Raw genomic sequence first — 27,395 nt, 5'->3', positions numbered from 1 at the left:
TCACTCCTATAAAAGACAGTTCTCGTTGTTTCCTCACTCTCTGACTAAGGTCCATGAATAAAGAAATGAACTGGTCGGAGATCAGAGGACCCATTTACTAGTTACCTTGAGGGGGGAATTGTAAGATCCTCAGAGACAAAGCTGCCTGATGTGGGCGGAGTCCTGGTTTAGGGGAACCAATCTGCTCATGTCTAGTAATAATCTTTTTATTTCTATTTTAGTAGATGGACGGGAGATGAGGAAAACCTCAGAGGATTGTCTCACTTTGTCTCCAGACTGTAAAGTAGAAGATGAGGACATCACACAGTATAGTCCAGGAGAAAACCCGGCTACCTCAAATGTCCATCCGGCACCACACAGTGTAGATGGACCATCGTATTCCTCTTATCCTGAGAAACCTCAGACTGTAGGGGGCGGTGCCGTCCCTCCAACAGATAAAAGGTTTTCCTGTACTGAGTGCGGGAAGTGTTTCCCTTCCAAATCCAAACTTATTGTGCATGAAAGATCTCACACAGGTGAGAAGCCATTTTCTTGTCCTGAGTGCGGAAAATGTTTTTCGGAGAAGTCCCATCTTTCAATACATAAGAGATTGCACACAGGGGAGAAGCCGTTTTCCTGTTCTTGGTGTGGGAAATGTTTTGTACAGAAATCAGAACTTGTGACACATCAGAGATCTCACACGGGGGAGAAGCCATTTCCTTGTCCTGATTGTGGGAGATGTTTTTCACAGAAGTCCATTCTTTACACACATCAGAGATTGCACACAGGTGAGAAGCCATATTCCTGTTCTGAGTGCGGGAAAAGTTTTATACAAAAATTACAACTTGTTACACATCAAATGTCTCACACGGGGGAAAAGCCCTATTCCTGTCCTGACTGTGGGAAATGTTTTTCAAGGAAGTCGCATCTTTCCATGCATCAGAGAATTCACACAGGAGAGAAGCCGTATTCTTGTTCTGAATGCGGAAAATCTTTTTCAAGGACATCCCATCTTTACAGACATCAGAAATTGCACACGGGGGAGAAGCCACATTCCTGTCCTGAGTGCGGGAAAAGTTTTTCAAGAAAGTCACATCTTTCAGGACATCAGAGATCTCACATGGGGGAGAATCCCCTTTCCTGTCCTGAGTGAGGGAAGAGTCTTACTCCCTGAAGTCCTGTCTTCCTGTACATTAGGGATGCCACACAGCCCTCAAGGTGTATTATTGCATTGAGTGCGGAAAATGTCTTCTATATGAATGTTGCTGGACATCACAGCTCTCATGTAGGAAAGAAGCACACCTGGATACACACCTCAGATATACTCCATGGCTGATCTTCATCATGTAAGAAACACTTCATAAGGAGATCAGAGATCACCAAAGACATGGATGAAGTATTGTACCGTGTTGGCCATTGATAGCAGTAGAAAAATCAAAATAGATGAACAAATGTGACAAGCATTCATCTAGTTGTGGCGAATGTCAGCCTTATTTTCTTTCATACATTGATTTACTTTAGATGATCATTGGGTCCTTCTAGCAGCCATATTGTGGTATCGAACTATTTTTCCTAATTGAGGTAATTTAGAAATAATACCTCCTTATGGCCAGAAGATGGAGCTATTGGTCAAAGGAAATCACTGTGTTTTTATTAAAATACAAGCACAAGCTGGACGAATGCTTGTCACGCAGACCCAATATATTTTTTGAATAGACTCCCTTAGTTTACTATGTCAGTGGTGGTTTCCTACAAATAAATGAGATCATACTCATGCATTTGTAGCCGGGTGCTACTGCTGGGTGTGTGTGGACTCCTTTTTCCCCACCTCTCTGAACAGTAAATAGTTGTGTGCAGATCTTCCGCTCACCCTCCCCTCCTCTGCTAGTAGTGAGCTGGTCGATATACAATGAGAATTATGCAGCCGACTTCTCTTTTCTGCCACTGACAAGCGCACGATCTATGTAAAATCCCCTGCTTGTTCTTCCACTTCACTGGCCCGGGCAGCAGTGAAGCGTCAATCAGAGGGCAAGAGAGTCATGGCCAATGAGAACAGTAGAGAAGGACTTGCTGTGCTGAAGGGCATCATGGGAAATGTAGTTTTAAGGGCACTGTAAAATGGAAGTGAATAGCTGCAAAAACAACGGGAGCCAAAATCCCTGCAGACAGAGGAGAGACAAAAAACGTTTTTTCCGGGCAAATCTAGAGACTGAGACATCTTTGCTGAGAGGAAGCCATGCTGCTCAGATGTGGGGGCTCTTGCTGTGTCCACAAGAGCCTGAGTGACCCGCTGCTGTGAGTGAGTATCCCAGAGCTGAGAGCCTGAGCTACGTGGAGGTCTGGACCTGCAGAGAGACTGAGCCCTGTGGGACCTAACTTCAGACTGCCAAGTGATCTGGACCGGATGTCTGTATACCAAGAGAGGCGAGCTGAACTACTTACACAGTTAATTCAAGAGCGACCCCCCCCCCTCATTGTTTGGCAGCCCACCAGCAATCCGCTGCACACTCCTAAGCGGATAGCCACATGGGCACTATCTACAGAAGGGCCCCAACGAAAGCCGGCCAAAACTGACAATTAGGTGCTAGGTACTTTGCCGTTACTTCCAGGGCTACCTCTTAGTCAGGAATACATATGCCCATTGGGGTTGTATGCATAGTGTGCACGCAAGGACCTTTATTTTCCTGGGTTATTGGATGCCGGTATTTAAACTCTAGTTGCACTAGCTATGGTTTAATTTAACATTGCTATAGTTAAATTTACTGTAACTAGGTTAGTGCTCTTTTACCTAGTATGTTATCTGTTTATTTCCTTGTTGAATGATTTGTGCATTGTTTAACTGCGTTTCTTCAATACATTCATTTAATCTACCACCAAGTGCTTGGCCTATTTACTGTGTAGTGCTAGAGTGTAGCATCCTAACGCTTAAAGCAAAGTTCCACCCAAAATTGGAAGCTCGGCTTATCTGTCTCCTCCCCCTTCAGGTGCAACATTTGGCACCTTTCGGGGGGATGAGCCGCAAGGTACGTCAGAAGTTTGGCTTCCCTCTTCCTTCCCCGACATTCAGGCACACAGGCAGGTGTCCTAATATTAAAAGTCAGCAGCTACTGTACGTGTAGCTGCTGACTTTTAATTTTTCCCGTGGGGGGGCCGTTTTTTTATTTTTTTGTACATATGGTAAAATGCACATTTTGGGCCTGAAGATTAGTTAAGACCCCCCAAACATATATATTTCTCTTTCGTTCATTCACTGACACAGCTCCTTAGGATTCTTGACCATTGGGTTATACTTCCCCCCTACAGGAGTAGGACAATAGGCAGAAAAAGAACTTGACTACGCCTATGGGCAGTCCCAGGAGGTATACTCTCCCTCCCTGCTATAGGTACTCAGTTCTTTTCTGCCTAGTCAGGAGTAAGGACCTAGTTCCTTGCTGGGATATCTGGTCCTGCAAAATTTTTCCTTTTAAACCACTTACCGCATACTAACGTAGATCTACATCGGCAGATTTTGTGGTAGTATACCGGGATGATGCCTCTAGCTAGAGACACCATCCCGGTACCGTGGTTTAGAGCCGACGGCTTTCCGTCGGTAACGACCGATGCGGCTCGGGAGCCGCTCGATCGTTACCCGGGTGAGCGGGAGGGGATGTCCCCCCCTCCCGTGACTTTGCTCGGGGCTCCCGGTGGGAGTCCTGAGCACCCAGTCGGCACGTCCGCCGGCTGGATGGAGTCCCGATCAAAGCCGGAAACGGCTTCAATCGGGTCTCCGATGACGTAACACGGAGGCGGCGTCCATGACGTCACTTCCGGTTTACTGTGCTGCAAAAGGCGGCAAATTTAAAAAACGGCTGTATGCAAAAACGCAGTTTTTGGCGTTTTGCATACATGGAAGTGTAGTAGAGGGGACTAGGGTCTTTTAGACCCTCGATCCCTCCATAAAGAGTACCTGTCTCTGCATATTGCTGTCACAAGGGATGTTTACATTGCTTGTGACAGCAATAAAAGTGATCAGTTTTTTTTTTTTCAAAAACCTGTAATAAAGTTAAAAAAATAAAATAAAATCGGAAAAAAAAAATTTTTAGCCGCCCCCGTCACCGTTAGCTCGCGCACAAAAAAAAATGTATACGGAAGTCGAGCCGCGAATGAAATCGCTGTTCAAACCACACATGTGAGGTATCGCCGCGATCGCCAGAGCGTGGGCAATAATTTAAAAAAAGAGCTACACTCTAACTTTAAACTGGTAACCATTAAATAAATTTAAAACGTCGCCTACTGAGATCTCTATTGACCGTAGTTTGTCGCCATCCCACGGGGGGGGGCGCAATTTTATACTGTAACATGTATCTATTTACTCAGCGTGACATCATCTTTCACAATATACAAAAAAATGGGCTAACTTTACTGTTTAGTATTTTTTAAATGCAGTGAAATGTGATTTTTCAAAATTTTTCCAAAAAAATGGCGTTTTAAAGACCGCTGCGCAAATACCGCCTGACAATTAATATTGCAATGACCGTCATTTTATTCTCCAGAGTCTTTGCTAAAAAAATATATATAATGTTTGGGGGTTCTAAGTAGTTTTCTAGGAAAAAATACTGGTTTTAACTTGTAAACAAAAAGTGTCCGAAATAGGGCTGGGGCTTAAGTGGTTAAATGGCTTTTTTCTCCCGTTTTTTCCTGCGAGATCTACAATCAACTGCTGGACTGAGCAACGGGCTGGATAATCTAGATTCAGTGGTCACCCCAGTCTGCCCAGCAAGTGTGTGAAGACCACAGCTCCGTGCTAGGTCGGCCTCGACACTGGGTGGGGGTTGGCCTGCAAGTTAAACGCCTCGTGAGGTCGCATATGACCGAGCCTCGGCCTGCGTGGCAGCGTTCCTCCTGGTCAACAGCCCCCCATTTTGATGGTAAGGGGTTCTGTCTGGAGCGGTGCCTGCCTGGTTCCCGGTATGGTAAGTAGCTGTCCCCTCTTTCCCCCTGGAGGGTTTTGGGGTGGACACAGGCCCCTCCCTGAGACGGACGGACGCACCACCGGGTTCCTCTCCTTCCTGTTAGGCACCCCCTGTATTCTGGCAGTCCCTGTGGGTCATATTGCCCCCATCTGATGTAGTGTGTTGGTTTGGCCTGTTTCTGGGGCATGGTGCTGTAATGGTGGTAGGGGCATGGGGGGGGGGCACCGCCGGCAATGGACTATCAGCTGGGGGGGCGGGTGAAACTCTGTGCTTGGTTCCCCCCTTCCCTCTGGTGCTGTTCTTTTGCTGCAGGGATCCTTTTTTGTTGTAGCCTGTATTGTCTTTGGCCAGCAGCATGTTTGTGTAGTCCGGCGGCCATTTTTCGTTGGTCCAGTGTACTTATAAGCAGTGGCCATTACAGAGGAGCCTCCGGGTGGCAATTTCAGCTGTGGGAGCCCCTCCTTGTCCCCTGGTGCTGACTCCTGCGTCTCTCCTTTCCCTGGATACCATACATGAAGCAAAGTTTTATCCTGGTGCTGCTGGTGACTGTCTGGTGGTGTGGTGAGTCTGATGGGGTCCTCCTTCTCCCTGCTGCATGATCGTGAGGTTCTCTGTTGCTGATGATCTAGTGGTGTTACCAGCATGGTGGAGGGTGTCCCTTAGCAGTGTTTGACACTTTTTGTGGGGGTCCCCCTATTTACTAATTAGAGCATGTTTCCCCACCTGACTCCCTCTCAGTGGCTGCGGGTCCCAACCTTCTATTGATGCACTGACGGCGGTCCTGGAGACCTTTGTGTCCTGGGTGGAGGTGACTTTTGGGCAGCGGGCTAGCAAAAAGCGTCCCCCCCGCTTTCCCCTGCCTCATCTGTCTCCCCAGATCCTGAATCTAATTCGGCACCCGCGGATGTGGGCCACCCTGCCGGGTCTGCGGCCACTCGTCCTGACTTTTTGGATAGTGAGGATGATTCCTCCACACCTGTAACTGCGCACGAAAAGGCGCTGGTGGACGCACTGACTGTGTCTTTGCGTGAAACTTTAAAAATATAGAATGCAGCTGAAGCAGAGGCACCGGTCCCCCTTAGCACTCATGAGCTGTCTAGAGAGGCAAAGATGTTTCATTTTCCTTCCTATTTTGACAGATTTGTCGCAAAAGGGAAGCTCCTCCTTAAAAAGTGGACTGTTACACCGGTGGTGGATCTCCCGCTTTCCTGGTTAAACAAAGGGACCAACACCCCGGTTGAGTAATTGCCCGCCTTTAAGGATCCAGCTGACAGAAAAGTGGAGGCTATGGCCCACAATATGTTCACTGTTGCGGGTTCAGGGCTTAGACGGGTCTTCACCATCGCCCTGGCGTTACAAACTCTGACTAAGTGGGCTAAACTTTTGCGCCGTAACCTGGAGGGGGAGCAGCTTCCCCCTGCCTTTGCTGAACTGGCGGACCAGTTGGTCCAGGGACTACAGTTTTTATCTGTAATGCCTCTTTGGATGCAGCTCACCTGATTTCTAGGCGGTGGTACCTAAGCGTGTATTGTGGCTTAAGTGTTGGTCTGCAGACCAGACCTCTAAAAAGGCTTTAACTGACCTACCTTTTCAGGGAGATTGCCTATTTGGGGCTACCCTGGATGACCTCATTAGGAGTCTCACAGGGGGGAAGAGTACTTTTCTTCTGCAGGCTGGTATGGGTAAGGAACCTCATCGTAGGCTTGGCCCATCCCTCTTGGCTCTTGGCTCACAAGAAGTTTTTCGTCCCTCCAGGTTCCACTGACAAGGGTTCAAAACCTTTCAAGTCCTCTTCGAGAGGTTCCAAGCGGCCTTGGTCTGGCAAGCTCAGAGCGGGATTCTCCACACCCGCGGACAAGGCCCCTTCAGCATGAAGGTGCACCCTCACCTGTGCTTGGCGTGTGGAGACGTCTTCGCTGATTTCCGGGCCCGTGGACCTCCTTGGTGCGAGACAAATGGGTCCACAAAGTGATACGGTCCGGCTATAAGATCAAGTTTCATTCTTATCCTCCGGAAAGGTTCTTTTCTTCCAATATGCGCTTGTCCCCGGACCAATTGCAAGCTCTTTTCGGGGGGATGTAAGACCTGCTGCTTCAGGGTGTGATTGTCCTGGTTCCGGCCTCAGAACAGTTTCGGGGGTTTTATTTAAACCTGTTTACCGTCCCAACAAAAGAGGGCAAGGTGCGTCCGATTCTGGATCTCAAGGCCCTGAACTGCTTTATGTGGGTACAGAAGTTCAGGATGGAGTCCATTCGCATAGTAGTAGCCTCTCTCCATCAGGGGGATTTCCTTGCCTCTATCGACATCAAGGATGCTTACTTGCACATTCTAATCTGTGCCCCTCGCCAGCGCTTCCTCCGCTTTGCTGTAGGAGAGGATCATTATCAGTTTGTGGCGTTACCCTTTATTCTCGACTCCGCTCCTCTGGTCTTCACAAAAGTGTTGGCCCCAGTTCTGGCGTTGTTACGTCAGCGGGGGATTACAGTACTGGGCTATCTGGATGATCTGCTCTTGCAAGCAGAGTCCTCTGCTGCTCTAGTGGATGACGTGGAGATCACTATACAGACCATGAGGGAGTTCAGCTGGCTTCTGAATTATCAGAAGTCGGCTCTGATCAGCTGGCTTCTGAATTACCAGATGTCGGCTCTGATTCAATCCAGAAAATTGGATTTTCTGAGTCTGACTCTGGACTCCACTCCAGCCAGTGTTCCTTCCTCTGGACAAACTCCAGAAGTTGCATGCTGCGATTCATCTCCTGCTGTCCAGCAGATGGTCTTTCCTCTGGACTTGCATGCGGAAGCTGGGCCTGATGGTATCTACCTTCAAGGCGGTTCCATGTGCATAGTTCCATACAAGCTTCCTGCAAAGGGTGATCTTGGCCAAATGGTACAAGTGTCCGAAGTCTCCGGGTAATCTGATCCGGCTGAGCTGGGAAACCAAAGGGTCTCTGGTCTGGTGGCTTAGCTCTCTGGCTCTTCGACAGGGAAAATCCTCTCTCCCCCCTTGTATTGGACAGGGGTCACCACAGATGTCAGTCTGTCCGGGTGGGAGATGTCTTGGGTCAGAGTTCTGTTTAGGGTGTTTGGACACTGGAAGAGTCCAGACTACTGATGTCCTGGAACTCCGAGCGATCATTCTGTGCCTGGATCACTGGACGGATCATCTTCAGGGGTATCCAGTGCGGAGTCAGTCAGACAACGCCACGACTGTGGCTTCTGTCAATCACCAGGGTAGAACAAGAAGCGTGTTCGCAGCTCTGGTAGTAGCTGGCATTCTATGGTGGGCAGAAGGCTTCGTTCTGGCCCTCTCCACTGTACATATTTCAGGGGTGGAAAACTAGCAGGCGGATTATCTGTCGGCAAGCGTTGGACCAAGGAGAGTGGTCCCTTCATCCAGACGTGTTTCATCAGTTATGTCTCCGATAGGGCTCCTCCTAGGTTGATCTTTTGGTGTCCCAGCTCAACATAAAAGTTCAGAGGTTTTTGGCACCGCCAAGGGATCCTCTGGTGGATGCCACGGACCTTCTGTTTGGGCCAGTATCGTCCCAGGCTTAGACATCCTAAGGAAATTGCATTGCAGGCCCTGGATGTTATTCGGGCAATTTGGGTGTACCTGGCATCTACAGAGTCTTTTCGGAAATCAGACTCCCTATTTGTGCTCACTGATGGGCCAAGAAAAGGACTGTGCACTCCTTCTGTGACCATTTCAAGATGGATCAGACAGACGGTGACTCAGGCCTATTCGATCAAGAGTCGGGTTCCTCCTTTCCCTGTCACGGCGCAATCTACTCGGGCGCTTAGGGCTTCTTGGGCCTTCCGTCATCAGACGTTAGTGATACAGGTTTGCAAGGCGGCCACCAGGTCTTCAGTGCACACTTTCACAAAATTCTACAAATTGGATATGTTGGCATCTGCAGATGCTTCCTTTGGCCGCAAGGTTTTACAGGCTGCTGTTTAGAGGGCCTGTTCCCTCTTTGGGGGTGTATTGTTCAGGTTGGGCTCCAGTTGTTGTTGTTGTTTTTTTTTTTTGAGCTTCTGTTACCTGGTTAGCTAAGGTTTAGCCTTGGAAATGTTTGCTGTCCCTACCCCTCCTGTATGACACTGCTTTGGGACTTCCTATGGTCAAGAACCCTAAGGAGCTGTGTCGGTCAACGAACAAAAGAGAAAATGGGATTTTTGACTTACTGTAAAATTCATTCCTGGAACTGCCCCTAGGCATAGTCAAATTCTTTTTCTGCCTAGTGTCCTACCATTGTAGGGGGCAGTATAACCCAATGGTCAAGAACCCTAAGGAGCTGCGTCCGTCTATGAACACAGAGAAGTGGATTTTACGGTAAGTCAAAAATCCCATTTTTCTAAGAGCGGCCCTGGAGAATAAAATGATGGCAATTGCTAAGATGTTCCTCATACTCAAATGTCACCTTTAAAAGAGATGTGTGGGATTGGAAACAAAACCAAACATTTATACATAGATGGCTGCAGCATTGATCCAATGTTGCAGAGGTCCTCCGCTGGCTCTAAGACGGAACTGAGCGATTAAATGACAGCTAATCGCCCAGTTTTTAGTGGCTGCTGAGTAGAGAGCAGAGACTGGGGAATTGATAACAGTGCTTGCTCTGATATAAAAAAAAAAATAAAAATACTTAACCTACAGTAGTAAACGATAATTAATCTGCTCCAACCACTAGACAAATATAAAAATAGAACAAACATGATGAGTACATCAAAAAATACATATAATCAAGTGTATGACTAAAAAAACTGACATTTTGTGTGTATGTGTGTGTGTGTGTATATATTTGTATGTGTGTGTGTGTGTATATATATATATATATATATACACACACACACACACACACACACACAGTATCAAGTCATGAGCTACTAGCCAGGCCTTAAGCGTTACTCGCCACTTGTTGCCCCACCCAAACCCTACCCTGCTCTGCCCCTAAACACGCCCTCGTAAAATATCTCATAAAATTACACTGTTAAATGTTTTATTCAGAATTAAGTTACAAAAAAATATTAACAACAACAAATTTAGAGTGCCCACAGCGTGCCCCCTTTAATGCAGAGTGCCCACAGCGTGCCCCCTTTAATGCAGAGTGCCCACAGCGTGCCCCCTTTAATGCAGAGTGCCCACAGCGTGCCCCCTTTAATGCAGAGTGCCCACAGCGTGCCCCTTTCAATGCAGAGTGCCCACAGCGTGCCCCCTTTCAATGCAGAGTGCCCACAGCGTGCCCCCTTTCAATGCAGAGTGACCACAGCGTGCCCCCTTTTAATGCAGAGTGCCCACAGCGTGCACTTACCTGATGCAGCGGCGGCTTCTCCTCAATCCTCCGCGTCTCCCGAGTCCTCCTCCTTGGCCAATGGCAATTGTTCGCCTTTCGGCCTATCAGGAAACGGGTCTCGGACCTGATTCCTGATTGGCCAGGAGGAGGATCAGGAGAAGGATCCATGTGACAATAGCTTTTTTAGGCGGACCTGATCCCACCCTCCAGTCTCCTCTATGGAGCCGCAGATGTCCGCTGACAACCGCCGCCATCCAATCCTGTCGACTAAAAACAGATGGTTGGTGGTCCTACTTTCAATCTGTCCGACGGATCGAATCAGATGGCATCAGACTGAAATGAACAGGCAGTCCGTTTCTATCCAAAACAATAAGGTGTAAACATCCTTCTCCTGCTCTTGGAATCCAAGCCCCCCGACCACACGGCATCTCAAATGTGGCTTAGGTCTTGCTGCCCATAACGGACTGGGGTAGTCCACCGATACTAGAGGCAAAGAAAAACAAAGAAAGGGGGCACCGACCTAGCGCATTATCCTCATTAACAGGCTTTATTCATACATTTAAAAAATGGCTACTCACAAACATGGGTGAAAATGGATCATATCGAGCTTAGTTGCTCAAATGTCAGGAATAGTCCATAAATTCGTCCATATGCGATAAGATGATGGCTGACGCGTTTCGAGGGTTAACCTCTTCCTCAGAGCCCGTTTCTATCCGACTGCCCCATAGAGGAGAGCGGGACTGTGTCCATGTTTGCTCTGCATTGTGGAGCGGACAAGATTGATCATCCACCTGCTCAGTGGGGATTAGCGGAGAAATGTGCACACTGCTGCTTTTCCTGGAGAAGGTAGAGAGAAAAGTCCCAGTCCCAGACCACACTTGCTTTTTTCTCTCTGCATCCATCTGCATGCTCCTATGTGAGCATGGAATCAGCAACTGAAAAACCAAAAACACATCCAATTTTTGAGCCCATCTGAGAATTCCTTATGTTGAATTATATCATGCAGCACGGAGAAAAAAAAACCAGAATCACAAGGTGAAATACATCTATAGCAGACAGCAATAAAAGAGATTTTTCAGAAAAAAAGTGGCTACATTCAGATGAAAGATCCCAATTGCTGGACAGAGCAATCACAGAGATGATGGTCACTGATAACCAGCCATTTACAATGGTGTCTGACTGGATTTAAGCGGTTGATGTCAATAGCTGAGCCAAGGTACACACTGAAGAGTGAAAAGTATTATCGGACTGAAATGCTGCGAAAGATTCACCAAAAGGTAGTTGAGAAAGTAAAGACTATGCTGCAACCAGAAAATGCTGGCAACTCACTCTCGTTCACAACTAACTGCTGGTCAAGACCAACTGAGTCACTAATATGTCTAACATGCCACTTGGTTGACAGTGGATGGACAGAAAAGCAATTGGTGTTGAATACAAAAGTGATGCAAGGATCCCACACTGGGGAGTATATTAAACAAATGTTACTAGGCATGCTTGAAGACTGGGGAATAAACAAAGACTGAGTGATGCTTGTGCTTCGCGATAGCGAAGCAAACATGGTGAAAGGTATAAGGCTTGCTGAAATGTCAGTTGCATGGCACACACCCTGCAGCTTATGGTAAATGATGGTGTGTCAAGCCAGAGTGCTTTGATTGATATAATTGGCATGCTGAATTGGTGTGCAGGCCATTTCTACCATTCAATCCTTGCCAAGCAGATGCATTCAGGAAGACCTTGGCCTACCCAAAAACAACTTGATTCAGGCTGTTGCAACACAAATGGAACTCAAAACTTCACATGCTGCAACAAAAGCGAGCTCTTAGCAACTATTCAGGTGAGCATGGAGGATATTCTTGTCCTACCGCTGATCAGTGGGACATTGCCGCCAACGTCATTGAGACCCTCCTCCCCATAGAGGAAGTGACACTAGAGGTGAGTCACTACGACTCATCTGTATCATCTGTCATCCCATGTGTGAGAGTGCTGAGGATGCTTCTTCAAGAGAATGAAGGACCCAACACACGTAGCATGGCAGGTCATAAGGGACAGCCTCACCAAACGTTTTGAGAAGCAGAAACAGAATAAATAAAAATGTTGTGCTGGCATGTCTTTTGGATCCTTGATACAAGAATCATGCTCTCTCTGCTGATGTATTAGCCAAGGCAAAACAATGGCTGACAAAAGATAATTAACCACTTTACGTCTGCTCACAGTAATACTACTGCGGCAGAGTGGCTCGTTATCGTCTGACGACGTAGTATTAACGTCGTCAGACACTCCCCCTTCTGGGCGGCGATTGCGCGCCGCCGGAGGCTCGCTCCCGCTGTTTTCATTCACAGCGGGAGTCGGGCCAGGGGAGGAGCAGCGGCGATCGCCGCTGCTCTGCCCCGATCGCCGGGGATCTAGTGTGGAGATCCGCCCGCCTGTGTAAACACAAGCGGACGGATCTCCATAGTGACAGGGAGTGACAGATCGGACTGTTCAGCGTAGCTGGACATCCGATCTGTCCATGACTCACTCAGTCACCTCCCCCCCTACACGTCAGTAAGCACCGGGCATACATTAACCCCTCCCTCTCCAATAAAATTAACCCCTTCCCTGCCAGTGTCATTTTTACAGTAACAGTGCATATATATAGCACTGATTACTGCAGTAATGTCACTGGTACCCCCAAAAGTGTCAAAAATGTCAGTCAAGGGTCCGATCTGTCCGCCGCAATGTCGCAGTCCCACAAAAAAAATCGCAGATCGCCGCCATTACGCGTTAAAAAAAAAAACACCAAAAATGACAGAAATCTTTCCCTTTGTTAGTAAACGCAATAACTTTTGCGCAAACCAATCAAAATACGCTTATTGCGATTTTTTTTACCAAACATAGGTAGCAGAAAAAAAATTGGCCAAAAATTTTTTAAAAAATTGGTTTTTACATCTTTTTTGGGGGGAATTTCATATAAAAAAATGTTAAAAATATTGTTATTTTTTCAAAATAAACGCTCTTTTTTTGTTTATAGCGCAAAAAGTAAAAATCGCACAGGTAATCAAATACCACCAAAAGAAAGCTCTGTTTGTGGGAAAAAAAGGACGTAAATTTCGTTTGGGTACAGCGTCGCACGACCGCGCAATTGTCAGTTGAAGTCGCACAGCGCCGAATCGCAAAAAGTGGCCTGGACGGAAGACAGCAAAATCCTCCGGTGGTAAAGTGGTTAAATAGGAGGTGCAAGTTCCTGCACAAAGGTCAAGTCAGGAGGAGCATGTAACTAATCTGAAAGAGCAGGATGCTGCACAAATGGAAAAACGTCCAAAAAGACAATGGACAGAAGAGAATCTTCATCGTGGTCAAATTGATGCCTTGTTCAGCGTTTCGTTGGGACCTCATGCAGAGGATTCTGAATCTGCATCAATAATCAGCCTGAATGATAAACTTCATCTCTAATTGAAGGAACCAGTAATTGACAGAAGTGATTCTCTTCAGTGGTGGAAAGAAAACGAGTCCCCCTACAAAAGACTTGCCTCCAATGCTAGCTACCTCAGTTCTCCTCATTCCTCTGTACCAAGTGAGTGTGTTTTCAGTGAAGTGGCAGCAATTTATGAAAAAAAAAAAAAAGTCATATGACAGGCGAACATGCTGAAATGTTATGCTTTCTGCACTATAATGTTGTACTTAACTGCGAGTAGTGAAGAAATTGTGTAGTATCTAGCTTTGCAGTAGTGACTTAAATTTAATTTTATATCAGGGTGCAGTTTATAGGTATGCTATTTTTCTATGTTTTGGGAAGCCATTTAACCACTTCAATACAGGGCACTTTCACCCCCTTCCTGCCCAGGCCAATTTCCAGCTTTTAGCGCTGTTGCATTTTGAATGGCAATTGCGCGGTCATGCAACACTGTATCTAAACCGAATTTATGTCATTGTTTTCCCACAAATAGAGCTTTCTTTTGGTGGTATTTGATCACCACAAGGTTTTTTTTTATCTTTTTTGCTACACAAATAAAAAAAGACCGAAAAGTTTGAAAAAAAAAAAAAGTTTTTCTACAGTCGTCTGTCCAGGACAGCACAGGAGATATAGGCTCCACCTCCGGAGACAGGAAACACAAAGGATCAGGTGATTAAAGGGGCGACACCCACCATCTTCCCCATTCTTTTGTGTTTCCTCCCCGGAGGAGGAGACAGGTGTGGAGCTCTGCTGTACCTGTCCTGATCAGAAGAGGGAGGTCAGCGGTGGGGGCCCCCAGTGGACGACGAGGCTGTATCCGTGTAAGATCCTTGGTATATTCAGTGCCTTTCTGCCTCTTTACTTCCGGGTTGCGTTCCACCACTCAGGTAGGTGTAACGCATATGGGTGTGGTAATGGTTCACAGCGCTGACATCATCAGGCGCCGCATAGGGCGCCTATTTAAACTGACGGTCTGCACTCACACATTGAGAAAGATATATAATAAATAGATACTCAGCAATATCCCTATATATATATATAGTAGCGCAAACTTGTCAAGAAGCAAGTGCCAAAAAAATACTGTGCCCACTGCACAAAAGTCCGAAATGCAATAGATGTCACATAGGCAGCAGGAAAAAGTTCAGAAATGACTCAAACAGTCCATAATCCTTCACTCTATCTCCTGGGATGATAATGTACGAAGATGTGTTTCTCAAAAGGATCACCACCACCACCGTGCTCCAAGGGGGGAGGAGAATTGCCCACTCACCAGATGCTGTGGCCCAACCCACTTTCGTGTTTGAGCATTCAGGCTTATAATGATGGTCACTGGTCCAGAGTATCCACAACAGGAATCGCACCAGCGCAGTCAAAAAAAGCTCAGCAGCATATGGGGAGGAGAGAACATAATCCCAATAGCGTGATACCGTTTGAAAGGGTTTTATTAAATAAAATAAAACATAAGGTAACACACTCACATGTCTTGTATGTCATCCAACGCAAAAAAACAGTCACGAATAGGGGAGGGATACCCTTCGGGAGATGATGTCCAGGCTCCACGCCGTGGACGCCGCGCCTTCTGGGTAATCCGAACTCCTCTTACACAGCCTGGTTACATCGCCTGGTCACGCCCCGACGCGTTTCGCGAGACGCTCCCGGGGAAGAAGTGGAAATCACGAAACGCGTCGGGGCGTGACCAGGCGATGTAACCAGGCTGTGTAAGAGGAGTTCGGATTACCCAGAAGGCGCGGCGTCCACGGCGTGGAGCCTGGACATCATCTCCCGAAGGGTATCCCTCCCCTATTCGTGACTGTTTTTTTGCGTTGGATGACATACAAGACATGTGAGTGTGTTACCTTATGTTTTATTTTATTTAATAAAACCCTTTCAAACGGTATCACGCTATTGGGATTATGTTCTCTCCTCCCCATATGCTGCTGAGCTTTTTTTGACTGCGCTGGTGCGATTCCTGTTGTGGATACTCTGGACCAGTGACCATCATTATAAGCCTGAATGCTCAAACACGAAAGTGGGTTGGGCCACAGCATCTGGTGAGTGGGCAATTCTCCTCCCCCCTTGGAGCACGGTGGTGGTGGTGATCCTTTTGAGAAACACGTCTTCGTACATTATCATCCCAGGAGATAGAGTGAAGGATTATGGACTGTTTGAGTCATTTCTGAACTTTTTCCTGCTGCCTATGTGACATCTATTGCATTTCGGACTTTTGTGCAGTGGGCACAGTATTTTTTTGGCACTTGCTTCTTGACAAGTTTGTGCTACTATATATATATAGGGATATTGCTGAGTATCTATTTATTATATATCTTTCTCCATATGTTTTAGTTAAGTAGCTGCATAGCCAATTTATTTATTGGTGAGTGGTCCTCATTTGAAGCGCTTGGGATAGCTTATACCTTTATTTGGTTTTCGTTGGGCATTTAAGCTGTCATATTATATGCACTCACACATTGTTCGTGCAACCGCTCCTGATAGATGCCTAACCTGACGCTGCCGAATCTTTCAGTGACACACCCCATTTCTGGATTGACCGGAGCCTCGCTACCTCGCTCTACGCTTATTTGCTTCCTGGCTATTGATAAGTACCCCACAGGGGACCCCTCCTTATCAACAACGCTTGCTACCTATTACCTGCATTATTGAACTGATTGCTAGCTCTTATACATCTTGCTCTTTATCATCTACTACCTGCATTGCTGAATTAGATTGCTAGCTCTCATACATCTTGCTTGCTAATACCTAAACCTGCATTACTGAACTAGCTTACCAACTCTTGTACATCTTGCCTACTACTATTTACCACCTGTTGAATGTACTAGATTGCTAGCTCTTGAGATTATTATTCATCACCACTTGCTACTATTCCTCAGAACCTATACCTTCAGTGTATCATTTCACTGCTACTTGCATTTAGTACCTATCACTCTCATAACATCATTTACTGAGTGTTTGTACATGTGAATACTGAACCAGGCTGAACCACTATGATGAGTCAAGAGAGTTGGATCAGGTGATTTAACATTTCTCTACAAGACTACTGAGTGGAACTCTGCAGCTGTAGATCCAGTCCATTGACCTAAATAATCAGAGCGTTACAATCCGGCGCATCTCCTCCTGGAGCCCAGGGAGGGCAATGTCCACTGCCCGCAGCGATGTAACCGAGGGCTTCCGACAAGGCAGTGGGCGCTTGCGCAGGCCTCAAGTTCCAGCCTTTGGAGCGCATCAGGGGAGGGTGGGGCTTCCGGCGCATCACTTCCGGTTCCGGCTCTCACAGTGGTGATGACGCCAGAGCCATGGCGGTTTATTTAAACTGCTGAAACCGCTGCAGGTCTGCGAGGCTTCCCTGGGCAGAACGCAACGGCAGGATGCTGCAGGAGGAAGAGGCCTCTCTCATGGAGACTGCAGGACACAGCGGTGGTGGCGCCATCCCAGCTCAGGTAGGTGTCACAGGGGTAGGCTACCTACTAAGCTGGGAGGGGGGGGGTGAGTACAGGGACCCTCAGAATGCTGTGATTTCCCTGTTTGTTTTTACTCCCCCCCCCCCCCCTCAAAGCTGAGTCCGGGCTAATGAGCCTAGGAACTCTGGCTTAGCTTCTCTGGCAGGGGGAGGGGGTGGCTATTGTAGTTTATCCCCCTCCTTGTTTTTTTCTGTTAAGGGTCTCACTATTTCCTTGTTATTTCCCCTCTTCTCGTCTTCAGGCTCAGCCCAAAGACACAGAGAAACCTTCAGGGAAGAAAAGATGCCCGGCCTGTGCTGCTAAGTTTAAGGAGGGCTGGAGTAAACCCCTTTGTAAACCCTGTATAGACAAATTGGTCTATAAGGAGTCAACAGGGGCATGCAAGGATTTAATCGCAGGGGTCCAAAAGGAGATGAAAGCGATTAAATCTATGCTGTCTAACATAGAGACCCCCAAACAGCCAGCAGAAGCCATCCTAGTTTCAGCACCAGAGGAGGTTGTAGAAACAGAGGCAGAGGACTCAGATTCCCTTGAAGAGCTTAGTGAGGCAGCTTCTTCCAGGGAGGTCCTTGAGTTAGGGACTAAATCGCCTAGGTATAAGTTATCACTGGAGGAAGTTGATGCTTTACTAGGAGTGATTTATGAGACCTTAGCATTTAAGGAAGAGCAGGTCTCTCTGTCCCTACATGACAAAATGTACCAAACCCTGAAAGAAACTCAGTCTAGGGTATTTCCGGTACATGACACTTTGTCGGACTCCATTAAGAAGGAGTGGGTGGAGCCTTAAAAGAAGCTGTTTTTCCGAAAAAGCTTAAAGAGGAGGTTTCCCTTTAACGAGGATCCCTCTTGTATTTGGAACAAGGTTCCCAAGCTGGATGCGGCCTTCTCACAATGCGCCAAGTCTACAGACCTGGCCTTTGAGGATATGGGTGTCCTTAAAGAGCCTATGGATAAGAGAATAGAGGTTCTCCTTAAAAGGTCATGGGAGGCAGTTATGGCTAACCTAAAGCCAGCTATGGCCACCACTGTGGTGGCCAGAAATCTGGAGGTTTGGCTGGACCAACTTAAAGCCCATCTGGAAGGAGGGACTTCCCATAAGGAAATTCTGGATTCCCTTCCTATGCTGTCAAAAGCGGCCGGGTATATGGCAGATGCTTCGGCAGAATCTGTCAAGTTGTCCGCCAGAACTGCAGCCCTGGTGAACTCTTCACGTAGGGCATTGTGGTTGAAGTCATGGTCAGGGGACTTAGCGTCCAAGGCGAAGCTTTGTGGTATTCCCTTTGAAGGGGACCTCTTATTCGGTCCAGACCTAGAGAAGGTCCTGGACCGAACGGCTGATAGGAAGAAAGCTTTTCCGACAAAGCCCAAGAAAGCTCCAGAGCGACGTTTTTTTCGTCCCCAAAGACCACAAGGGCAAGCTTCCAAAATGCCAACCACTAAAAAGCAGTGGGGGAGAGGACAACAAAAGAAGGGTATTCTCTTTTCCTCTGCTAAAAAAAACCCCTAAACCCCAATGACCGGGTCCTGGTGGGGGGAAGATTGGGTCAATTCCTCCCACAGTGGGAAAGCGTGACCCAAAACAGGTTCATACTAAGGATTATCAGGGAGGGTTATCAGATTCAGTTCCAGGGTATTCCACCTGCAAGAACAGTTCTGACCTCCCCTCCCAGAGATCCCCTAAAGGCGTCGGCACTGCTGTCGCAAATTGGCGACCTTGTGGACCAGAGAGTTCTTGTTCCAGTGCCCCAAGAAGAAACAAATATGGGTTTCTACTCGCACGTCTTTGTGGTGAAAAAGCCGTTGGGGAATTTTCGGCTAATTCTGAACCTAAAACCTCTGAACAGATGGGTGACCTACAAGAAATTCCGGATGGAAACATCTTTACGATGAAAGCCATGCTCCCCCCAAATTGCTTTATGGCTTCCCTGGATCTAAGGGATGCCTATCTTCATATCCCGATTCACAAGAAGTCTCAAAAACTTTTTTTTTTTTATATAATATTTTATTGGGTTTTCAATGTGTACAATAATCACAGGAAAACATGAAAAAAAAACAACTGTAACAAAGAAAGGAAGCAAGTATAGGACCCAACAGGTCCGTCGGAAACATGTGATATCTGTAGATTAGCAGAGAAATAACAGAAACTGTAGGGGTTAAGCCCTAGAAAACTAGGGGGATGGGAAAGGAAGGTAGGGGATATTATGGAAATTGAAAAGGAGGGGGGGGGGGAAGGCAGGGGAGGGGGAGGATGGGAAGGGGTGTGAGAGGAGGGTAAAACTGAGGAAAGATATAAAAGGGAAAGAGAGAGGGAGTAAAGGGGACCAGCGTCACAGGGGGAAGTGGTTAATCATATCATGAGTGCCATTGACCCCCCTCCCATCTAGGAGGGTCAGATGGCATAGATAGGCATAGTGAGGAGGTAAAGAGAGGAAGAGCCAGAGTATCAAGTAAAAAGCATATTGAATAGATCAATAAAGCAATATGGTATCTCTAATGGTCATCGAGGCGTCCAATATGTATCAGTATGCTTAAGCAGGGTATCAGTCCACAAATGCGGAAATGTGTTCGGGGGGTTCCCGCTTGGATGTGTGCGTAGTAATGTAGGAGGATTCAGAGGCATCCCCCGGGAAGCACAGGTTTTACTGTAAAGGTCCCATTTGGCATGAAATCGATGGGGGAAGCGTTAAATACAGACACATCCAAAGTTTCCCGCTTGAAAAGAACTTCTAATTCCGATTTAACAGCTTTAAGGGTTGGTGGGGTTGAGTGTATCCAGGCTCGTAAGATGGCCCTCCTGGCAGTCATCAGACATGTGTATAACCAAGCCTTATGGCTTTTAACAAGTAATAAATGGGGCTTGAGAAGTCGTTGAGCGGAAGAAACTGGTGAGTCATTTATCACAGTGGTCCTCAACTTCGGTCCTCAGGGCCCACTAACAGGCCAGATTTTAAGTATAACCTTGGGGAGATGCAGACTAGAGTAGTGCAATCACTGAGAAGCAAATGAGATCACCTGGGATGTATTTCAGTTATCTTGCAAGTCTGACCTGTTAGTGGGCCCTGTAGGCCAGGGTTGAGGACCACTGATCTATCAGACCAAATAAGAAGGAGAAGGGGTCCATGGGAGGTAAATAACCAATTATTCCAGAGATGAAGTGTGCCACTGAAGTCCAAAACTGCATGATTAGGGGACAGGACCAGAGTCTGTGGAAGAGAGTAGGTCTATGCAAATGGCACCAGGGGCAACAGCGGAGGGGGGTGGTAGATGCAATTGTAGAAAAAGGAGAATAAGCTCTGTGGATTATCCTGAGTTGCTGCTCCCTCCAGAATTCGTTAATAGTATAAGTGCATATAGTTCTAAAGCCCTGCAAGATGTATGGCTTTGATCCCTCGAATGAAAGGTCCTTATCCCACGAGGATTTAACGGTCTTGGATCTGGGGTTGCCAAGCTGAAGTTGGAGTGGCTTGTAAATATGGGCAATTTTAAGGTCCTTAAGCTCCAGAAGACGGTCTATGATGGAGGTACGGATCCTCTCTGGTTTTGATTTGGCTATTGATTGCAAGAAGGAGTATGCCTGGTGTACCAGTAAGAAATGGGAAGTTGGTAGCTCGTAGCAGGACTGAAGCGCTACCGGAAGGTGTAAAGACTGGATGTCCCGCAATAGGTAATCTGGAGGAAAATAGAGGGGATAAGCCGAGTTTTTTTTATGTATTTCCCTCCAGGTTATTAACATGTCCTGCAATAGGATATTTTGCTTAAGGTGAGAGGGAAGAGAGGACAATTTGCAGTGGAGGAGCGCGGGGAGTCCACACGGGTCAACCATTTGTGATTCCAAGACAAAATTGCAGTATTTAGAGAGTCAGCCAGTCCACGCTCATCAAAAACTTTTAAGAATAGCGATAAGATGGGGGAGTGCTGTTCGCCATGTGCAGTTCAGAGCCCTGCCATTCGGACTGAGTTCTTCTCCCAGGATTTTCACTAAAGTTCTGGCAGAGGCACTGGCTCCCTTAAGACTAAGGGGAATCTCGGTCATTCCGTATCTGGACAACCTTTTATTTTTTGCCCACTCCTTTCCCCAGTTGCAAGAAGACTTACGGGTAGCCACCCGGGTTCTTTGAAGACCTGGGTTGGTTAATCAACAAGGACAAATCCAACCTGATCCCAACACAAGAGTTGTGCTATCTGGGGTACAGGATAAATTTGATAGAGCAGAAAGTTTTTCTCACTCTAGAAAAGGTAAAAGCGACATCGGCCGCCGTGCAAACCAACATGTCACTGTCCATCAGGACAGCTATGTAAGGCCAAGGGCTCCTGGCGGCAACAATCCCAGCTGTTCCTTGGGCAAGGGCCCACTTTCGGTGTCTCCAGGCCAACATCCTTAGAGTTTGGGATGGGAGACAACAATCCCTGGACAAGACCATCCATTTATCTCCAAAAGCCAAGCAATCGCTCTGGTGGTGGAGGAAAGAAGAGAACCTCTGGGGGGGCCTTCAGTGGTCCTTCCCAATATCCGTCCGGATAACTACGGACGCTAGTACCTGGGGCTGGGGAGCCCACTGGGAAACAAGGATGACCCAGGGAGCATGGTCCAGGAGGGAATCTCGGGAATCGGCCAATTGGAGAGAACTGCGGGCAATCTGGGAAGCCCTAAGAGTGTTCTCCAAAGACCTGAACGACACCATGTACAAGTCCTATCGGACAACGTGGTGGCGGTTGCCGCTTATGTCCACAAACAAGGAAGGACACGGTGCCCGTCCCTGATGCAGCTGACAGCGAACCTTTTTTCCTGGGCAGAAGCAAACTTGAGCTCTATTTCCGCAGTCCACCTAAGGGGTGTGGAAAACGAGATGGCAGATTTTCTAAGTCGCCATCGGGTATCGGAATCGGAGTGGTCCCTAAACAGGGAAGTCTTCCAGTTGGTGACCCAGAGATGGGGCCTTCCAGACATAGATCTGTTCGCCAGCAGAACAAACAACAAAGTCCCAAGGTACTTTTCCTTGGAGAAAGGCGGAGGAGCCATAGGGCTGGATGCCTTAGCTCAGGAGTGGATGTCTCAACTTATGCCTTTCCCCTGTTCAAGCTGATTCCTCTCGTTCTAAGGAAGTTCATCCAGGAGGATACCACCTTAATCCTGGTAGCCCCGTTTTGGCCAAACAGGCCTTGGTTTTCATCCCTGTGGCGTCCAGCAGTAGGTCCCCCCTCTTGTTCCCAGAGAGGGAAGACCTGCTGTCCCAGGGGCCGATTCAACTGCCAAAGATTCAGAGAATGTAGTTGGCAGCCTGGTATCTGAAGAAGGTCTTTTGAAGTCGAAAGGACTTTCAGATAAAGTGATCCGCACAATTCTTTCTAGTAGAAAGAAGGTCACCCAGGCAATTTATTTTAAATATTGGAAAAATTTTTGTTCTTGGCTAAAAACCGATATCCGGGAGGTCGGTATTCCAGCCATTCTTGAATTTCTGCAGGAAGGTGCAGACAAGGGACTGGCCGTTAGCACTTTAAAAGTGCAGGTAGCGGCATTATCAGTGTTTCTGGAAAAATCCCTGGCTTAACCTTTTAGTGGTGAGGTTCTTCAAGGGATTATCCAGAATGAGACCAATTCCATTTAAGGTTCTTCCTAAATGGGACTTGTCAATAGTACTACAGGGTTGGATAAAACTTTCGCAGGACGTAGACCTGTCGTTAAAGTGTATTACCCTTAAGACAGCCTTTCTGGTGGCAATTTCTACAGCCAGGCACATTAGTGAGTTACAGGCGCTTTCAGTTAGGGAACCTTTTCTTGAAAATTTTGAAGACAGGTTGGTGGTACGTACAGATCCAGGATTCCTACCTAAAGTGGCTTCCAGGTTCCACAGGGCCCAAGAAATGGTGTTACCATCCTTCTGTTCCTCCCCTTCCAATCCAAGGGAAGCAGAGTTTCATCTTTTAGATGTCAGGGCCTGTGTGTTAAGCTATCTAGAGTTGTCTAAGAGCTTTAGAAAATCCAATGCTTTATTTGTAGTGCATTCAGGGAAAAATAAGGGGCAGCAGGCTTCAAAAAATACTATAGCCAGGTGGATTAAACAGGCGATAGTAGAAGCTTATAGAAGTTTAGGCAAAGAGTGCCCTTTTTCTCTGTTGGCCCACTCCACGAGGGCGTTATCTGCCTCTTGGGCGGAGCGAGCAGGGGCGACACCAGAACAAATTTGCAAACCAGCCACCTGGTCTAGCTTCTCGACATTTATCAAGCACTACAGATTGGACCTTCTCTCTGCGCAAGATCAAGCGTTTGGAAGGAAGGTCCTCCAGGCGGTAGTCCCACCCTAATCTGGTAAGTTCTCATTGATCTCTCCTGTGCTGTCCTGGACAGACGACTGGAGAAAAACCAGAGTTAGACTTACCGGTAATTCTGTTTCTAGGAGTCGTCCAGGACAGCAGGGATTCCCTCCCTATAATGCGGTTATAACCATGGGCGAGTGTTTTTTTGATTGTTGCAGATGCCATGTCCGGGGAGTTCTCGGATGAAGATGGTGGGTGTCCGCCCATTTATTCACCTGACCCTTTGTGTTTCCTGTCTCCGGAGGTGGAGCCTATATCTCCTGTGCTGTCCTGGACGACTCCTAGAGTCTAACTCTGGTTTTAATTTGTTTGTTATAAAATTTTGTAAATACGTTTTTTCCTGCACTGATGAGCACTGATGATGCCGCACTGACAGGCACTGATGAGGAGGCACTGATGGGGTGTGTTGGAAAAACTTTAGGCTGAATTCCGGTGATTAGGAAAACAAGTAAGATTAGTTTTATTTCATGCGCATGGAGAAAAACACAATACAAACAAATTAGCTTGTCTACGTGAAAATCGAACTAAAACAAAAGGGTTCAAGCTTTTTATAGTAATAAATATGCATAAGGCATAGGTGTGTTCTGGGTTGTAACCTAGGTGTGACCGTATAATTTGATCCGATCAGCGTCCATATCTTCTTATGGTAAGTCATTAGTTAAATGGGCGTTAACATCATGTGACAGACACAAAAAGGAAACTAGCATCAGTCTTGTTGGTTCAAACTGGTTTACCACAAATGTCTATGCCATATCCTGCGGTATATGGAAGAGATGTCTGTGTTATCTTCAAGGCCACTGGAAATGAGAAGACGACTCCTCTTTCAAGGATTCCAGCTGGTTTCAGGCGGGGGAGCATTTGGCCTCAAATAAGCACATTCATTAGTAATAGGCTAACATAAAGCGTCACTCTAGCTGCTGCGATTATAGGTTCACATAAAGCATTACTCTTATCTGCATTTATAGGTTCACATAAAACATTACTCCAGCTACATTTAATGAAAGATTCCTGACTCGGCTCATTCTTCCAACAGGTGAATTTGATGTGTTGGCACTAATATGCAGCACTGATGGGCACTGATATGCAGCATTGGTGGGTACTGATAGGCGGCACTGATCGATTGAAATGATGGGCACTGGTGGGCAGCACTGGTAGATGGCAATCATGGGCAGCTCTGATGGGTAGGGCACTGAAAGGGTCCCTCAGCCCTGATTGCCATCCCTGGTGGCCATGGGTGGGCATCCCTGGTGGTCATGGGTGGGCATCCCTGGTGGTCATGGGTGGGCAATCCCTGGTGGCTCTAGTGGCACCCCCCTCCCAAATAATCTGCACTGGTAATCAATGCACTGATAACCAGCACAGACCCCCCTCCCTGTCAGGAGAGACGCAGATCGGCTCTCCTCTACTTGTGCCTGTCAGGCACGAACTGAGGAAAGCCGATCAACGGCACTTCCTATTTACTATGTGACCAACTGTGATTGGACACAGCTGGTCACATGGTAAAGAGCCTTATGTCAGTCAGAGTGACACACCGCAGCACCGATCGCCGCTCTGCGCGCCCCCTGGGGGTCTGCGGAGCGCATTATCCTGCTGTACGTCATATGACAGCCAGTCAGGGTAATACAACCACTTTGCCGCCGTCAATCCGCTTTAGGGCGGGCGGGCAGCAAGTGGTTAATACGATATGTTTTTTTTCAAGCACTTTATTTTTCTCAGTTGTTTACTTTTAATGTTTTAAAATTTTAATAAGCATGTTCAGTTTATACTAGATTTGTGTAAGAATTGTGTTGATTTTTTAAAACTTTAAATGTATAGAGTATCGCTATCGCCACCTGTTATGGACTATCAGCCTGAAAAGCAGTCGATTATTGGTATCGGCCCTGAAAAAACAATATTGATCTATCCCAAATAAATAAAAAAAATATATATATATTTGAGGAAACAAATCTCAGAGCAAATGGATATCCCATGCCAGACATGCAACAAACGTGAAGACCCAACAGCTGGCAAGTGGTTGAACTTAGTACCTGAGACTGGCTGGGCAGAGGGCACAAGATCAGCAGAGGCAGGCTGGGAACTAGACACTGGATCAGCAGGGGCAGGCTGGGCAGCAGGAACAGGCTCACTGGAGGCAACCTGGACAGCAACCACAGGGTCAGCAGATAAAGGCCAGGCAGCAAACCGTGAATCAGCTAAGTCAGTTTGCATAGAATCAATAGAGTCTGGTTGAGCAGCAGACAGAGGATTAATAGAGTCAGATTGAATAGCAGGCAGAGGATCAATGGTGCCAAACTGGATAATAGGCAGAGGATCAGTGGCATCAGGCTGAAAAGCATGAGGTATGTCAGTGGAGTCGGACTGTGTCAGTAGGCACTGTGTCACCAACACCAGGTTGGGAAGCAGGTTGCATATTAGTGACATCAGGCTGCTTGGTGGGCAAAGGATCAGTGACATCTAGCTGGGCAAAAGATGAACTACTAATGGATTCAAAGTGAATAGTAGGTTGAAAATCAGTAGAGTCAAACTGGACAGCAGGAGAGGTGTCAGCAGAAGCAGGTGGAGGGGGCTGCAAGCAGTGGTTCAGGGTCCCACATGTGAGTTGGTCTGGCCTAAAGCCTGAGGAGCTGGTGTAGTAAGGAGGGTTTCGGGTTCCTGGAGAACTGGGCCGACTTCTCAGTCGGCCACCGGCTCTATGGTAGGGACGGATTGCACCTAAATGGGGTGGGTGCAGCCATACTGGGTGCAAGGATGGCCACAAAGTTAGAGGGGCTTTTAAACTAGGGAATGGGGGGGAGGGTACAGATGTAGAATTAGCCAGTGGAAAGCAAGATTCAGAGGGCAGAAATGGGGGCATTAGTGGTAGGGTGTTTGGAGCTCCTATACCCAGGGTGGGTATGGGGAAAAATCACAAGAGCAGCCTAAAAACATCAAATGAGGATAGTTGTAACCGGTCAAAATTATGAGGTTTGTATACCAATGCCAGAAGCCTGGCCAACAAGATGGGAGAGCTGGAGCTGCTGATGTTTGAGGAGGACTTAGATTTTGTGGGGATAACTGAGACTTGGTTTGACAGCTCTCATGACTGGATGGCGACCATTCAGGGGTATTCCCTTTATCGCAGAGATCAAGAAGGTAAAAAAGGAGGGGTATGTTTGTATATTAAGAACAGTATACAGGTAAATATGAGGGATGATATTAATAATGGAGCTAAGGACGAGGCAGAATCCCTATGGGTAGAGCTTCAAAGGGAAGGCACGGTGGGGAAGGTAATATTGAGCGTATGCTATAGGCCCCCCCACCAGAGGGAGGAGGGGGAGGTGGACCTCATTTTACAGATAGGATTGGCAGCAAGGATGGGAAATGTCATTATAATGGGGGACTTTAATTATCCTGATATAGACTGGGCAGATGGAACCGCACACTCAGCCAAGGCTCGGCAGTTCCTAAATGTTTAGCACGACAATTTCATGGGTCGGATGGTGAATGCACCGACAAGAAACAATGCGGTACTTGACCTACTGATTACTAACAATACAGACCTGCTCACGGATATAGAAATACAGGAGAACTTAGGAAACAGTGACCATAGGTCAATAAGTTTCAGTATTAATTACAGTAATAGGAAGCACAAGGGTAATATTAAGACGCTGAATTTCAAAAGAGCCAATTTCCCAAAACTGCGCTCGCTGCTAGAAAATATCAATTGGGATAGAACCCTGGGAACAAAGAACACGAAGGAAAAATGGGAGTGCTTCAAGAGCATACTTAACAAGGGGATTGGCCAGTGCATTCCAAAGGGAAATAAATTTAAAAGAGCAAAGCTAAAGCCTGGGTGGCTAAACTCCAACATAAAAATGCATATTAGTGCTAAAGAAAAGGCCTTCAAAAAATACAAGGCTGAGGGGTCATTGGCAGCATTTAAGCATTACAAAGTGTGTAATAAGAAATGT

At 47.0% G+C, this 27,395-nt stretch overlaps 2 protein-coding genes across 2 annotated transcripts in view; both read left to right on the top strand.

Annotated features, from left to right (window-relative positions):
- Window positions 1-1,281, top strand: part of LOC309550291 (uncharacterized protein) — a gene marked incomplete at its 5' end in the record, with an annotated part of 46,075 nt that extends 44,794 nt beyond the window's left edge. Inside the window, one exon of the mRNA XM_082250694.1 lies at window positions 222-1,281. Within this exon, the coding sequence (XP_082106820.1) occupies window positions 222-1,132 (911 nt within the window). The 3' untranslated portion in view covers window positions 1,133-1,281. The remainder of the gene's footprint in view (window positions 1-221) is intronic.
- Window positions 1-27,395, top strand: part of LOC309550721 (uncharacterized protein) — a 79,241-nt gene that overhangs the window by 3,134 nt on the left and 48,712 nt on the right. The gene's annotated exons all lie outside the window — the stretch shown is intronic.

Source organism: Pelophylax lessonae (genome assembly GCF_965119305.1).
Source record: "Pelophylax lessonae genome assembly, chromosome: 3".
Lineage (NCBI taxonomy): Eukaryota > Metazoa > Chordata > Amphibia > Anura > Ranidae > Pelophylax > Pelophylax lessonae.
Note: the sequence above shows the minus strand (reverse complement) of the source record. Positions and strands in the feature narration are given on the sequence as shown.